This window comes from Lepisosteus oculatus, chromosome 13, assembly GCF_040954835.1.
Source record: "Lepisosteus oculatus isolate fLepOcu1 chromosome 13, fLepOcu1.hap2, whole genome shotgun sequence".
NCBI classification, from domain to species: domain Eukaryota; kingdom Metazoa; phylum Chordata; class Actinopteri; order Semionotiformes; family Lepisosteidae; genus Lepisosteus; species Lepisosteus oculatus.
The window spans coordinates 32,536,651-32,552,997 of record NC_090708.1 but is presented as its reverse complement, the minus strand read 5'-3'; the positions used below and the strand labels follow the sequence as shown (position 1 = coordinate 32,552,997).

The window sequence follows — 16,347 nt, the reverse complement described above, 5'->3', positions numbered from 1 at the left end:
GCTAATGTCCTCTCTTTGCTAGTTAGTGGCTGTGTTTCTGCATTGGGTAGCAACGGGCGACTGTTTTCAGGCGGAAGATGTAAAAAGCTTAATTTTCGTGTTAAATAATTTTTTTTTAATTAAAATTCATTTTATACAGCAATAGCATATTTGGGTACAGTTTCATAAAACTTTCATGCTTAAAATATTTAGGGAGAAATGGAAGACTGGTGTGTATTTTTTCTTTAAACTACCAAGAGCAGCCACACACAGTACAGTTTACGTTCATACAGTAATGTTTATGTTCCTAAATTAATATCGTTTATGACCTTCAGATGCATTATGCTCCTCTTCTTTTTATGCTCAGCTACTAAAATTTCCCTTTTGTGGTAAAATTCCATATAAATATTCAAAACTAAGTGGATTAAAATGTGCACAGTAAAGACATTAAATGATTAAATCTTTTCACTACCAACCAATGCACCACGAGAGCCCCTGTCGTTCATTTTGGCCAGCCAATCACTTACCTTGGTGGCTTGTGGGTAGATTACCATACCGCGGGTTTTTACCGCGCATTTTGAATTGCTGCATCTGTATGTGAATATAAATTACACGCCAATGTATTTCATAGCCCTCTAAATATGAATGTATTAATGCTACTTTAATTGATCTGACCTACAAACTGATCTATAATATGAGCCTTGTCACAGCATTTAGTCCTTTGAAGTCATAATCAAGCTGTTGCTTACATCCTTGGGTGCATACTGTAAGTAAACAAAAAAATGGCTTTTGTCAGCATGGATGTGTTTCAAAGTCAGTGCTTACAGAGGTCTTGTCAAAAATAAGTTATTTAATAAGTTTAATAAGTTGTACAAAAAAAACGTGCCTGAATTTCTCATCAGTGCATTAGAAACAGTGTAATGATATTCAATCTCTGCAAGGGACACAAGCAGGGTTATTTAAAGAAGTAAAACATTTGATGCAGCTTTTCCAGCATGATTAATATCAGAAATTCAATTGCACTACATCCTTTTTCAAAAAACAACATGGTGAAGAAAGATGTGAAGACGAGGTTGAATTTAATCCTTTCTGTAGGGGGTTTAGACTTCCAAGTCACAAGCAGGGGTTTATGGCAGGAAAGGGAGTTAACTGATAAGGATTGCAGATGCCAGCTAGGAACCCCCCTGGGTGTAATGTTAAACTGACCATTTGCCCAGAACATCGCCAAATACCATGAACCCCCCTCTTTACCATCAGACCGAGTGACGTCAGAAACGGAGAAGAAAACACTATATAACCCAAAAGTTTGTAACAGTACGTTGAACAATACTTCGGTTTTGTTGTTTCTTGCGGGAAACAAGACTTCGGCTTTATTGTTCCTTACATGCAATAAACTCATCTGTTTTACTTCATCTCGGGATCAAGAACCTTATTTCTTCTGTTACAACAATGGCAAGACTAAAATAGGAAAGACATTTGAAATGAATATCACAATTTGAAATATATAGTATCTGCTGAAAAATGGAAACAAATAGTGAGGGGTTATAAATACAGAAGCAATATATGCCCTAATGACATAAAATACTGTATTTAAGGTTAATATAGTGGATACTATAAAAACCTAATTGATGTTAAATCTATTGGTTCACCTACAAACCCTCTTTGACAGTCACCAGCTTGGAAGGCTTGGAAGGCAGCTTGGAAGGCACTGACACTGAGTTTCCATTTGGAATTCAATTCACTTTTCACCTCATCTATGACAGAAACATTAAATTGTCCTGTAAATGTGCTATATTGAATGGCATAGTGGCACAGTGGTTAAGATTGCTACCTCTGCGTCCTGGGGCTGTAAAGTCAGTTTCATTAGGTACTAGCTGAGTGGAGTTTGTATGTTCTCCCTGTGACTGTATCGGTTTTTCCCAGGTGTTCTACTGTCCTCCTACAGTTCAAAGACTGGTGGTTTAATTGGCTTCTTGGAAGATTGACTCTTATGTGAGTGTGTGTGAGTTTGTGTCTATGTGTGCCCTGCAATGGAGTAGCGTCCTATCCAGGGTGTATCCTGCCATGAGCCTGTTGCTCTGAGTTCTAGAGCCCTGTACAGCCCTGTAGTGGATAAAGTGGTAAGAGAATGGATTGATGCACTATATTTGCTAAATTCATCTTCAAGCACAAATGAAAAAAAGAAGTGAACTAGTTTTAGGAGCATATGAACCAGAAAAAAAAAACTTGTTAAAAAATTATCAGGTGGTAAATAAGACAGAAAACGTTCTTACAATGAAATAAATAAGATTAAAAGCATAAAAAAGTTCATTGTCTTGCTAGCCATTAAACTATTATGTATGTTATGTACAGTGGTGTGAAAAAGTGTTTGCCCCTTCCTGATTTCTTATTTTTTTGCATGTTTGTCACACTGAAATGTTTCAGATCATCAAGCAAATTGAAATATTAGACAAAGATAACACAAGTAAACACAAAATGCAGTTTTTAAATGGAGGTTTTTAAAAAAATCCAATGGAGGTTTAAAAAAATCCAAACCTACATGGCCCTTTGTTGAAAAAGTGATTGCCCCCCCCTGTTAAAACATAAATCAACTGTGGTTTATCACATCTTTGGAAAGCTGAGTTCAATTTCTCTAGCCACACCCAGGCCTGATTACTGCCACACCTGTTCTCAATCAAGAAATCACTTAAATAGGACCTGCCTGACCAAGTGAAGTAGACCAAAAGATCCTCAAAAGCAAGACATCATGCTGCGAACCAGAGAAATTCAGGAACAAATGAGAAACAGAGTAATTGAGATTTATCAGTCTGGAAAAGGTTATAAAGCCATTTCTAAAGCTTTAGGATTCCAACAAACCACAGTGAGAGCCATTATCCACAAATGGCGAAAACATGGAACAGTGGTGAACCTTCCCAGGAGTGGCCGGCCGACCAAAACTACCCCAAGAGCACATCAACGACTCAACCAAGAGGTCACAAAAAAACCCACAACAACATCCAAAGAACTGCAAGCTTCACCTGCCTCAGTTAAGGTCAGTGTTCATGACTCCACCATGAGAAAGAGACTGGGCAAAAATGGCCTGCATGGCAGAGTTCCAAGACGAAAACCACTGCTGAGCAAAAAGAATATAAAGGCTCGTCTCAGTATTGCCAGAAAACATCTTGATGATCCCCAAGACATTTGGGATAATACTCTGTGGACTGATGAGACAAAAGTTGAACTTTTTAGAAGGTGTGTGTCCCATTACATCTGGCGTAAAAGTAACACAGCATTTCAGAAAAGGAACATCATACCAACAGTAAAATATGGTGGTGGTAGTGTGATGGTCTAGGGCTGTTTTGCTGCTTCAGGACCTGGAAGACTTGCTGTGGTAAATGGAACCATGAATTCTGCTGTCTACCAAAAAATCCTGAAGGAGAATGTCCAGCCATCTGTTTGTGACCTCAAGCTAAAGCGCACTTGGGTTCTGCAGCAGGACAATGATCCAAAACACACCAGCAAGTCCACCTCTGAATGGCTTAAGAAAAACAAAATTAAGACTTTGGAGTGGCCTAGTCAAAGTCCTGACCTGAATCCGATTGAGATGTTGTGGCATGACCTTAAAAAAGCGGTTAAGGCTCAAAAACCCTCCAATGTGGCTGAATTACAACAATTCTGCAAAGATGAGTGGGCCAAAATTCCTCATTGCCAGTTATCGCAAATGCTTGATTGCAGTTGTTGCTGCTAAGGGTGGCCCAACCAGTTATTAGGTTTAGGGGGCAATCACTTTTTCACACATGGCCATGTAGGTTTGGATTTTTTTTTTCCCTTAATAATAAAAATCTTCATTTAAAAACTGAATTTTGTGTTTACTTGTGTTATCTTTGTCTAATATTTAAATTTGTGTCATTTCAGTGTGACAAACATGCAAAAAAATAAGAAATCAGGAAGGGGGCAAACACTTTTTCACACCACTGTATGTTTCAGTAAAACAAATGTATGTTAATCTATTCAGTTAATCTCATGACCTGGACATGTTGTAAGAATGAATTACTAAAATGCTCATCGGAAAGCAAAGATGTGGGGAGCTTATCCTTCTGCCTTAGGGACATAAACCATATGGGTACATTCATAAATTCCATGGAGACAGGCACCAAATGCTAGAACCAAACACAGAGCCTTTAATATGATATTACTGTATGATTAATTTATTTCACATTTATACATTGCCAGAGAAGTTTAACAGTATCTGTTTAGGTGGGAATGTTGATGCACTAGAGCAGGTACTTACAGGTAAGCGGCCTTCCCTTCCTCCAAGTCTTTGCTTTTGCCACTGGTGGCTGTCTTTTTCCCACAGCCCTTTCTGGTGATGCACATGAGCAGGCCACACTGCTTCAGAAAGAAACAGCTAACATCCACAGCCACCAGAATGAGAACCAGGGCCGCCACGCCCAGTCCCACCACCGCTCCCAGGCCCAGGCTACTGAACAGGGAGTCTGCTGGGACAACACAGAGGGCAAAGTCAGAGAACTGAGCTTTCATGATTCCTTTCACAACCTCTCTCAACTTTTTGTAGGGACAGAAACATTTCTCAGTATGATGTCTTTTTGATTACCACCATTGTCCTGTTAAGAACAGATATTGTTGTGGATACTGTATCACCAGAAGAATTGATTCTTTAAAATTAAATTAGTTTCATAATGACATGGAATTTTAAGCAAGTAGTAATAATAAATTCTAATGAAGAATCAATTCTGAAAACATCTCATTATTAATTAGACTAAAATAACAAAATAACTAATCTTTGCTTTTCAGACATAATTTGTGCAGTTAAAGAGGTCTGGCATTTCAGACAGTAGTATTTGAACATACTATTCATGCATGAAACTTTCTTTGTTGACAGCTATAGAAGCAACTATCTGAGCATTTGTGCAGCAGCGAATAAAAAAAAAATTATTAGATTTATATATCTAGAATGATTATCACTAAGTGATAATTTCATTTTGGAATAAGTAAACAAGTGATGAAGGAATAATCTATTGCGTTTATACACTGAAGTCTTCAACAGTGATATTAAAATTTACAATTATTTATATCAAAAGTGGAATTTATAGTGGAATTTATTAACAATTTCCAAAGGGAGGTAAAAACAACAACTAAAAAACACAAATTTCTTCCAAACTTTTACACTCACAGGGAAATGCATTCTTTCAACACTGTATGATTCTTGTTTTGCACATCATGTGCTGAAGGTATTAATACTTCTTTATCTAAGTGTCCATTAAACTAAACAATGTACATTGGACCAGAGACTCAAAAACTCTAAAGTTTTATGTTGCATTTGTGAAATCTCTAATTCATTTTAAATTATACTTGTACATTTATTATATATACTAAGTATAAAGTGGTGCTCATGCAGTACTGTATATACAGTATACACAGTAGACCTGATTTATGTGTTTTCTTTAAACAAATTTCAGTGACATTGCAAAAAAAAAGCCTTACAGCTCTGTAATTTTTTCTGTAATTTCATTTTGTTTTTAACTTCTAGTTTGAAATTGCATGACATTTGACCAATATTTCTTTTTGCTGTTGGCTGCTATTTAGTGGTTTACCTTCCAGAATACTGTATGGTGGAAATAAATTGTAACGCCCTCGCCCGGTGGTGAGGAGGAAGCGCCCCTAGGTGCTCATAGTACCGCTGAGCAGGCTGGGAGTTATAGCCGGGGAGAGTTTGAGGGTCAGCATGATGACCAGCTGCTGACCCTAACTGTGTAAATAATGTCATAGCAGTTCTAGTGTCCTATGTAGTCTTATAAGTATATAGCTTGTTGTTAAGTAATTACCACTCTAAAGATGTGTACGTGTTCCGTCAGTCTCCTCATGTGTGTGTATATCATGTGTTTGGTTTTGGTGTGGTTGATAAAGAATAAAGCTATCACTTGGTTCGTTTATCACGTCTCCACTGGTCCTTTGTCCTGAGAAGAACCTGTAAACGCTACTATATACTTCTTGCTATTTATTAAAAGCAATCTTATTATCCTGTGGGAAGTATTTTTCCTCTTAGAAAACACAGTTTTTTATTATCTGAATTACTAGACTGTACAGGGTGTGACATAACATTTAACACATTATTTTTTTATACACAAGTGAGTTGTACAAGCTAGTAGGCTTGACACATCCACTCAGGCAAGTATTTTTACAGTGTTATATTTTGTGTGACACATAAAGTCACAATCCTGACCAAGATAAATGGACTGTAAATGGATGTATGAAAGACAAAATAATTCTGGACTTCCCAGTGTTTTTATTCTGTTATTTTGTTGCAATTCTAAAACCAAACTGGACATATTATATGGGCAATGCAAAATTGTTGTTTTTTTCTCATTATAATCATAATCCTTTTTTGTATATCTTTGAGATTTGAATTTTAAAATGGGCTTTTGCTACCTCTTTAAACATTAAATGGAATACAGTTTATAGTACAGTGACTTGACAGCCAGGCTTAATGCCTACTGTTGGTTTACTGTTATTGTTATTGTTAGTCACTCATTAAATCATTAAACACAAAAACCTTAAAAGCTTTTAGTATGGTCAGTATACAGACACCAATATATATTAGAATTTGGAATTACATAGAAAATGCAGGAAAAGTGGATTTTGAAGGGAGAAGAAACCGTATCTATCTGTCTGTTTGCATAAATGTATTGAATGTAAAGAGATAGGGTAATGCCAAACAAAAAGAAGAATTTCAGGATGACACACAACCAGTTATACAGTTTGGGCATTGTTGGTTTGCTGTTTACTGTTACCAACAATAACAGCTGGTATAAGTCTTACTATTGTAGCGGGGAGGCTTATTAATAAGGCAGAATTAAGTGTTTCTGAGCTTCCCAAATGAGGCCCCATTTCTCTGTTCATCTCTGTGGTGCAGCCACAGAGAAACCATTCATGCAAGATGTTTTCTTTTGATAAGGACAGCTCCCAAAGGGGGATGCACTTAGCTAAGCCTGGCTATCATGATCAATGGTCATCCATTGGCGCCTATCTGTCTAGGGAGTGCCAGTTGGACATCTGGACTGCATTACTAAGTGTCAGGACTAAGTGACTCATATCTCACCTTGATCAACAAATCAGGGACTGGTAGGGCCGAGTAACCCACGTGGGACTCTGATGCCCATGGAACTTTCAGCCAATCAATGAGCTGAAGTTCCTCCAGGTAAAAACAGGCAACACAGAGAGCCTGTGAGATTCAGATTCAGATTCAGATTCAACAAGATTCTGTGAGAATTCCAGGGCAGGACGGCCCAGGAGCAGAAGGCTCCCAAGGGCAGGACATTCTCGCAGCGCGCCTCCTGACCATCCTGAGACTCAGCCCGGACCACCACGGAACGGCCAGTGTGTCCGAGTGCCAGAACTTTCCTTTGTTCTAAGAGTCTAGAGTGGAGGTTGCCAGAGAGTAACCAGCAGCAGGCCTCGTGAACAGGTCGGAACTGTGGAAAGCTGAATCACTATTCAGAACTAGCTCTTCATCAGGAACGAACCGGTCCTCTTCCTGACTTGCTGGGACCCACAGTCATCTTTTCTCCTGTGCACAAACTTTGCTAGTTAATGCCAACAATGAGCATCAGCAGCGCACCGTCGCAAGCCACACAGCACAGCCTGGCACGGAGCCAGAGAGCGCGGATTGGACAGCAACAGCCTGCAACTGTTTCTTTGTGCCCGCAGGAGATCTGAATCCCCAAAGATTGGATGAGTATTCAACTTCAATGCATTACAGCTCGAGAATTCAATTGTTATCCAAACCAGTTGATATCAATTTAATTCCTAAGAGTTATGTACTTGTTTTGAGTATCTAATGTAGAAGTTGTAACCAAGTTCACTTTACGAAACGGTCTTAATGAATGATATACTGAACGTATGTCCTCTTGATATATGTAACACTTTGTAACTGACTGAATATATACCTTTTGTATTCTGATAACCCTCTCGATAAGATCTGTTAGGTTTATATGCATATTCTATGTATTAATAAATGTATCCTCGTGTATTAGTACCTGTGTGTGCGCGTTGTTTGAGTTATGTCGCATGGTTGGATTCTAAAGCCATCAAAAGGATCAACATTGTGATTTACTGCTACAATTAATAATTGTCTCAGTAAATGCCCAAACCCTACAGAACTGGTGCCTTCAGAGAGCCACTATGATTACATATTTGGCGTCCCTGAACCGGTTTTCCCTACACTATTAAGTCATCGTAAATGTCTTCTGTTCAATATTTAAAGAGCAGGCAAAAACCTATGTACAGTACATGTTTTGCGGTTTCTCATAAAGAATAACTTTTGTCTAAAACGTGTCATTTCTATTGGTCACAGAAACGGCGAAAAACATTAGGTGTTTAGCTAGGGAATGCTTACTGACATGGTGTTGTACTTCATGTATACAAAAGACAGAACACATGCTGCTTTAGATTTTTTTTTTTTAAATAGGAGTGTGACAATATTCTACTGTTTTTAAAGTTAATGCTACTTTGCGTGGGACCTGATAATTTCACCTGATATTACATCTACTCAGGTCTGCAGCCAGTACAGGACTGACATCCTGGCTTGGGGACCACTTAGGGAATTGCTCAGCCTGATCTTAAAGACCTCCCACAGCTGAACTTAGTTAATTCACAAACTCACTTCAGCTGTGGTCGCTTAGTAATGCATACCTCTCAGCAAGGGATCTGCCTCTCAGGGACTCCATGCCTTGCATGACAATATAGGTTAAGAAGAATGAAGAATTTAAATGAATTTTAAAATTACTTTGAAAAAACTTAAGTTTATGTTCTTCTTTTGAAGGAGTGAAGGAAATCTGGTATTAAAGACAGGTCTTGTTTCTAATTCTTCTGAAGGAGGGTTTATTTCTATTTTCTAACTGATATCCAATACAGGGTTGCCAGTTGGGGGGCATATAGCGGCAAGGTGTTATTCCTTTTTGCCCCAGACTATTCATTGTTGTTGATCCCTTGAAACTTAAACACCGATTAATATCTGTAGACACCCTCTGATCATGAATGACGAATAAGCCAAGGTAATATTGGATCTTATGAGTGTTATGACCACGCACAGCACCTGCCACTAATTGAACCTCATCAACTTGTTCACCTATAACACCTCTCTCCTTCACTATTTAAACCCTCATGTCCCACATTCCCAGGCTCGGTATTGGAGTTTCTCTCTTTTGTGAGCTTGTTGCATATCGGCAAACTCATTTGGTGGATTTCTCCTGAACAACTCTTTCGGATTTCTGACCAAGTTCTTTGACCTTAGGATTTCACTCTTTTCGGACTGAACTTTTCGTATTTGTCTGCCTTCCAGATAACCAACACAACACATAGGGTCCTGCTTATTCTACGGCATTCAGCCTTAACAATGAGCTGTACTGCTTTAATCTGATTAAAAGTCCTGATGTGTTTGAACAGAGAGATTACTTTTACCCTTACCCTTCTAAGTCATTCCAAATTAACATTTCTTATTAGTCATCCTGGCTCCATATATTGGGACATGCTATATTGTTTTTATTCTTAAATGTTGTTACAATAATTGTTTTTTATTTTGTGTGCACCACTATGTATAAACTCCATGAGTCTTTTGTACTGTATATGCTAATCAATAACAGCAATAAAACTGTTTAATCAGAAAAGGCGTGTGCTGTTTAAGTGTTCTGTATTCTGTCTCTTGTCCGAATGCGTCTCCATGCTGATTATCTCCTGTGGTGGAGCACACCTCAGACCATTTTAAGTCAGCATCAAGGGAACACATGATAGAGTTATCCTTCACTTCTATTACTGTTAGCAGGTCAACTCATCGGTCTATCTCTTTCAATTCTAAACTACAGCACAATTTATTTTAATATAACACAGTCTTCTATTATATAAGGTTCTATATTGGAGATTCTGGATGAAAAAAGCTGCAAGCATGAAAATAAAAGTTGAAAGCTTTCCCCTGTTCAGTCAACAGTATCAGGAGATTACATGGTCAAGCAAATCTCTGATTGCTTAATTAAAGGTAAAAGGTAAAAATGGTAAACCAGAGGCAAGTCAGTAAATTAGCTGAATTGACTGGGATGTCTCACAGTGTGACCATGGGTTTTGCCCACTAGAGTAGAGTAGTTTATTGCCATATGTACACATACATTGGAATTCGTAATCTCTTGATCTCTCGGAACATACACAGTACAACAGACAACACTATGTACACAGTACACAATGTAGACAAGAGGAACAATAAATATATTGTGGGAAAATAAATAAAAATGTAGTAGTTAAACCAAGAAAAAAAATGTAGACTATGTAAAAAGTGCAGCATGGAGATGTGTATTGAGTCTGAGGCCCTACAGTTAGTGGTTGTTGAGGATGTGCACTGCAGTGGGATAGAAGCTGTTCTTGGGTCTAGTGGTCCTTTAACAGTGCGGTTCCACTTGCCAGAGGGTAGGGGGAAGAACATTTTGTGGACGGGATGGTTGGGATCCTAAATGATGGTTTGCACTTTATTGCGACAGTACATGGTGTGGATCTCACAGATTGATGTTAAATTGCATCCTATGATCCTCTGTGCTTTTGCCACAACCCTTTGTAGTGCATCTCTGTCATGCATGGCAGTACTACTGTACCAAACAGTGATGCCAAAAGTAAAGACACTTTTTATGGTGCTGTGGTAAAAGTTCATGAGTAACTGCTTCCCGAAACTGCATTTTTTTTAGCACTGCAGAAAGTGCAAGCACTGTTGTGCCTTTTTCAGATTCGCTACAGTGTTGTGAGTCCAAGCCAGGTCCGTGGAGATCTGCAGTGAAGGAACCTGAAGCAGCTGACAGTTTCCACTGGTGTGTCATTGATGTTGATTGAGGTATAACTCAATTTTTTGTCTTGTTGACATTCAGGGCCAGATTGTTGTCAAGGCACCATGTTGTAAGATGAGCCACCTCACCTGTATGCAGACTCATCGTTGTTGTTGATCAGCCCAATAAAAGTGGTGTCATCTGCAAACTTAATGATGTGGCTGCTGCTGTAGGTGGCTGTACAGTTGTAGACGAACATGTTGTATAGCCTAGGACTGAGACAGCAGCTATGTAGGGCTCCAGTGTTTAGGATCACTGTAGAGGAGATATTGTTGACAATTTTCACCACCTGAAGTCAGGAAATCCAGTATCCAGTTGCAGATATATTTGCATAAGCCCAGATTCCTGAGTTTTGGGACCAGCTTGGCAGGAACAATTGTGTTGAAGGCCGAGTTGGAATCAATAAACTGTATCCTAGCATACAGTAGGTACCCCGTCTGTCTAAATGTTCTAGGGCAGTGTGAAGTGCTAGAGATATGACATCATCAACTGACCTATTTCGGCAGTAAGCAAACTGAAGTGGGTCAAGGGAGTCTGGAATAGAGCAATTTATCTAGTACAGTAGTAGTCTTTCCAGGCACTTCATGACAACTAGTGAGTGCCACTCGGCGGTAATCATTCAAGCAAGTTATCTTGATGTTACGTCCCAGTGTGGTTCATGTATTTGTTTTGATGTTATGTTCCACACTTCCTGACTTTGGTTGTTCTTCCTCCCCATTGGTTCAATAATTCATCCATCTTTGGCGTTGTGACATCAGCTTCAATCAACTCCCGACCAAACAGAACTCAGCTTATTCAGTATTTAACTTAGAGGTTTTCAGAAAGATGGGGCCTTTGGCTTGACTTCAGTTCTGTTCGGCTCAGCTTCGTTTCACTTTCATATTGCTACGGCTATATTTCTATGCGTTTTCGTTCGTTTTGCTTCTTATTTATGTGTTTTTGTATAGCATTCGGCTTTGTTGGTTTGTGTTCATTTCCATGTACTTTAGTTTTTTTGTATTATCCTGTATTTTGCCATTACCTTGCCCAAACTTGTTATATCAACCTCTGTGCTCTTCTGTACCCTATTCCTTGTGTCTACTCTCGTTTTCCCTTATTTGTATTCATAGTTCACTTGTGTATTTGTGTGAACTTTTGTGTTAAGGGTTAGTAAAGGTTGTCTGGTACATTCTACACACGTAGTTGATCTTTGTATTAGTAACACTGGTTTAGGACAGGTGAGTGCCTTTTGTCTTGTATGGTTTTGGGTAGTTAGTAAAGGTGAAGCTATGGCGTTAGAAGATGCCGAAGGCCGAGTGTTTCGTGTGTTGTTTTGGTAGTTAGGTCAGCTTTTCCTCACTTTATGAGCTCCATTTTGTTTGTTATTTTCTTTTTTTGGCACCACTCTTGTTCCTTTCCCTGTGTGTTATTTGTGTCCTATTTACATACCAGTCACTTTATTCACTTTAAAATAAATCACTTTTGCACCAAAACTTGTTGTCACACTTTCAGTCCCTCACCAGAAACCCACCTGCATTCAAATCCATCCTATATATTACACCCCTTTACCCCTAGACACCTGGGGTCGTAACACTTGGTCTTCTTGGACAGTGGCAAAATTGTGGTTTTCTTAAAACACTCTGGTACAGAGAAATGTTAAAAATGTCTGTATAAATCGGAGATAGTTGGAATTCACAGGTTTTAAGGACACGAGGGGAGACGCCATCTGAGCTGGCTGCTTTGTGGGTTTTCACTCTCTTAAAGGCACTACGAACTTCATGTTTAGAGACCTGTAACACAAAGTCCCCTGGTTTACTGGGAGCTTTGATTGCAGCCTTGGTGTTCTGAGCCTCAGAACGGTAGTAGAAGGTGCTCAGCTCATCTGGTAGAGATGCTTTAGTGGAGGAAATACCGGTGCTTTTGCCTTTGTAGTTTGTGATAGCCCACAAGCCTTGCTACATGTGCCTTAAGTTGCCCCAAAGTTGTTTTTTCTAATTTGTCCTTGTATTTTTGTTTTATAGCTTTCTTTAGGTTTTCCAGGTACCTTGATTTTTTATATAGTTCTCTGTCACCTGATAGGAAGGTAGCAGACCGTGATTTAAGTTTGGAGCGAATGTCTGTTCATCTAGGGCTTCTGATTTGGAATGATCGGGATCTTCTTGGTAGGAACACATCTGTCCACACAGTAGTTGACATAGGATTTGACCACCTCTGTAAACTCATTTAGATCAGTGGACAAATCTTTGAATATACACCAATCAGTCATTTCAAAACAGTCTGCGAGTTCTTGCTCAACAGCGTCTGACCAGCACTGCATTATCTTTACTGCAGGTGGTGCACTCTTAAGCTTCTGCTAGTAAACAGGCAGAAGGAGCTCGGAGGCATGGTCAAACTTCCTGAAATATGGTGGTAAAATGGAGCAGTATGTTCCTTTAATGGTGGTATAGCAGTGATCCAGGTGTTATTCCTTCTAGTGGGAACAGAGCTGTGCTGAAAGGTTACAGTGGTTAAAGTCCCCCGCCACAATAGAAACAGCTTTCGGATGCATGTTTTCATATTTGCTGATGATGCTGTACAGCTTGCTGAGTGCCGATTCAGTATTAGAATGCGTGTGAATGTACACTGCGGTCAAGATAACAGCCATAAATTCCCTTGATAGGTTGAAAGGGTGACATTTAATAAAGAGGTATTCTAGATTAGATGAGCAAGACCTGTAGAGAATTTCTATGTCAGTGCACCAAAGATTATTAATCATGAAATACATTTCACCTCCTTTCTCCTTGCCAGTAGATTCAGCTTTGCAGTCCCCTCTATACAGTGTGAATGCAGCTTGTTGTACAGAGGTACATGAGGAATGTTGGGTTTCAGCCAAGCTTCAGTGAAACAGAAGATGCAGCAGTCTCTCAGTCGCGATGAGTATTGATGCAACAGTGAAGTTCGTCAATCATACTTTCCAGCGATACTATATTTGCAAGCAGGATACAGGGGAGTGGGAGCACGCTTACATGCTGGTTCTCTTAGTCTCTTGCATTCAAGTCCCTGTTTGATCTGTGTATGAGTAGCACAGCCATATACTTTCAATTCCACTGAAGTCAGATTCGAAGCTGTAAATCTCAGGTCCAGAAGTGTTTGTTGGTCATGGGTGATGGTTGCACCCATAGATTTTACACAGGTGTCACCTATATACAGTAGGTGTCACTTATCAATCTTGTTTGGCCAGTGTAGCTTCTCTGGTCAGTGTGACGAATCACACCGTGGAATGACAAAGACATCTCGCTGTAGCAATGAGTTCTTGATGCGTAACCTGGGTGGCTGCATTAGTATGTGCATTCTGGTATCAATAAATTTATTTTTTTTTCTAAATATTGCATACCATACCATACCCTGGTCAAGACCATGGAAAGGGCACCCTCCAGATAACGATTTAGACATACAGTACACTGTTATACTACCTTATTTTAACCTTTAGAACAATAAAATAATTAAATAACTAGAAAAGTTTTATTAACCAGCTTTAGAAACACATAATAAATACATTATAAACAAAAACACAAAACATACATTTTACAAGGATAATGTATTTTAACATTCAAAGTAATGAAAAGGAGTATTAATAATAATAAATGTGTTAGGATGTGTTTATCTAACTATGTTAGTTAAATATTTTAACATTTTCAGTACTGCACTGAAAACTTTGTACAAAGGAATTGCAGAAATAAATATGAAATTAAGTAAGAAATAAAAAACATTAGTGCACTTCTTAACAATGGAGGTGAGATCAGAAAGGCTAAGCAGATAGAAAAGTTCTATAAATCAATCTGCCTATATTTTTTACATCAGGTACAGTATGTTTTAATCAACTTGAGCTGTGAAAAGTTCATCTCTACTCCTGCCGCTGTTACCGGGAGAGCACCTGTAATCTGAAGGGCTATAGGTTGAGTTCACAAAACCCCCATTTAATGAAATACAGGAGAAACTGCAAGAGAACCAATGCATTTTAATGCTGATCACAATGTGTTTCAGTATAATCGCTGAACAGTTTTTTGTACTGTACATCTGCTTTCATGCTTTTGTTTGGTCTGGCAGCACAGACTTTTAGCCAGGCAAACTCCATGGCATGTACACACATGGCATGTCACACCTGAAGAAGGCCCCATGGCCGAAACGTTGTGTTTTCTGACACACTTAAAGCCAAATGAAATACATATTATTACGTTATTATGCATATTATGTTTTATTACAACTTGATTCGCATTTTCCTCTCTTTTTTCTGTGCTCCAGAAACATTACATAGTCAATTATGATTGGTCATTTTTTTTTGACTGGGTGTGCATTAGGTAAATCCACAGCAGAAACACTATGGGGAATTTTTTTGCACATATTTGAACATGCTAATTAAAATGTGTCGGGTTGTACGTTGTTGTACATATTATTCCATTACAATGAACAAATAATTATACAAATTATGTACAAAATAAATATTTTTACATTTACACATTTTTAGCATTTAATTCAGACTTTAAAGCTCCAGAAAATAAGATCTCAAGGAAATTATATCATCTAATAAGAAGGAGATATAAAGCTAATAGAGCAAGTTCTTTTGCTCTAATTTTTACTTTAAAAATTATTATTTGATAGATAGTATATTGTCCAAAATCTTAAAAATTTGTAAATCTGTAACTTATGTCATGTATATATAAAATGCATATTTATTGTAAAACCATAAACTTTAATGAATCTTATAATTTCCCAGCCCCTTTCAAAACCTTGCTATAGGTGTCTTTATACTGAAAATCAGCCCAGAAATGTGTTATTCTAATGGTCAATTGTCTTTTTCTCTTTAGAAATATTCCCTTCTGTCAGGATTCTGATACTGTAATTGTTCTATCTGTTATCAGTTGTGAATTAAAGGGGAACTGCAGTCTCAATTTCTCAAACTCGTTATTAAATCTCAGTTGTAAAATAAATTAAAAAAATTCAGAATTAAGCACAAAATTGTGAACTTTTTAAAACTACTGCAGGTAACAAAACCTCTGATTATGTGAAAGGGCCCTATTACATTGTAAACAAGCAGTCAGGTGAATTTATTTATTTTAAACCAATAGAAATATTTATCTTGACGGTTTTGCTGACAAATGGGACTTTCTCATTAACAACGCATGTAGAAAACATTTAGACTTTTCTGAGGTGATACATCTGCTGAAAAACCTGTGCTTATTCACTCATACTGGAAAGTGCCCGGGGTCATTTAATTAGTATTACAATTCAAACTGAATTGAACCCATTCAGAGCCTACATTGCATTTTAGCATTTCATTCAGAGCAGAAACCCTCACACCTGAAGAAGGCTTGAGTTTTCTCTCTTCTCTTTTAAATGTGTGTACAATGCTGTAATACAATTTAAAATAAAAGATTAAATAGTATAACTAAACTCCTTTAATATAAGTATCGAGTGGTATTAAATAAATACAGCTTTTTAGTATAGATTACACTTTTTTAAAATGTATTTAAAAAATAAAAACAATTACAAT

The 16,347-nt window shown here is 38.1% G+C and overlaps 1 protein-coding gene across 5 annotated transcripts in view; it reads right to left on the bottom strand.

The window, feature by feature from the left end:
- LOC102686692 (neural cell adhesion molecule 2) overlaps positions 1-16,347 on the bottom strand; it is a 791,770-nt gene that overhangs the window by 28,533 nt on the left and 746,890 nt on the right. For 3 of the 5 annotated variants that reach the window (XM_015361840.2, XM_015361841.2, XM_015361843.2), the window contains exon 16: positions 4,250-4,457. The exons of 1 other annotated variant lie outside the window; for it this stretch is intronic. In XM_015361840.2, the coding sequence (XP_015217326.2) occupies positions 4,250-4,457 (208 nt within the window). The remainder of the gene's footprint in view (positions 1-4,249; positions 4,458-16,347) is intronic. One more of the 5 variants, XM_015361842.2, reaches the window with a different exon arrangement.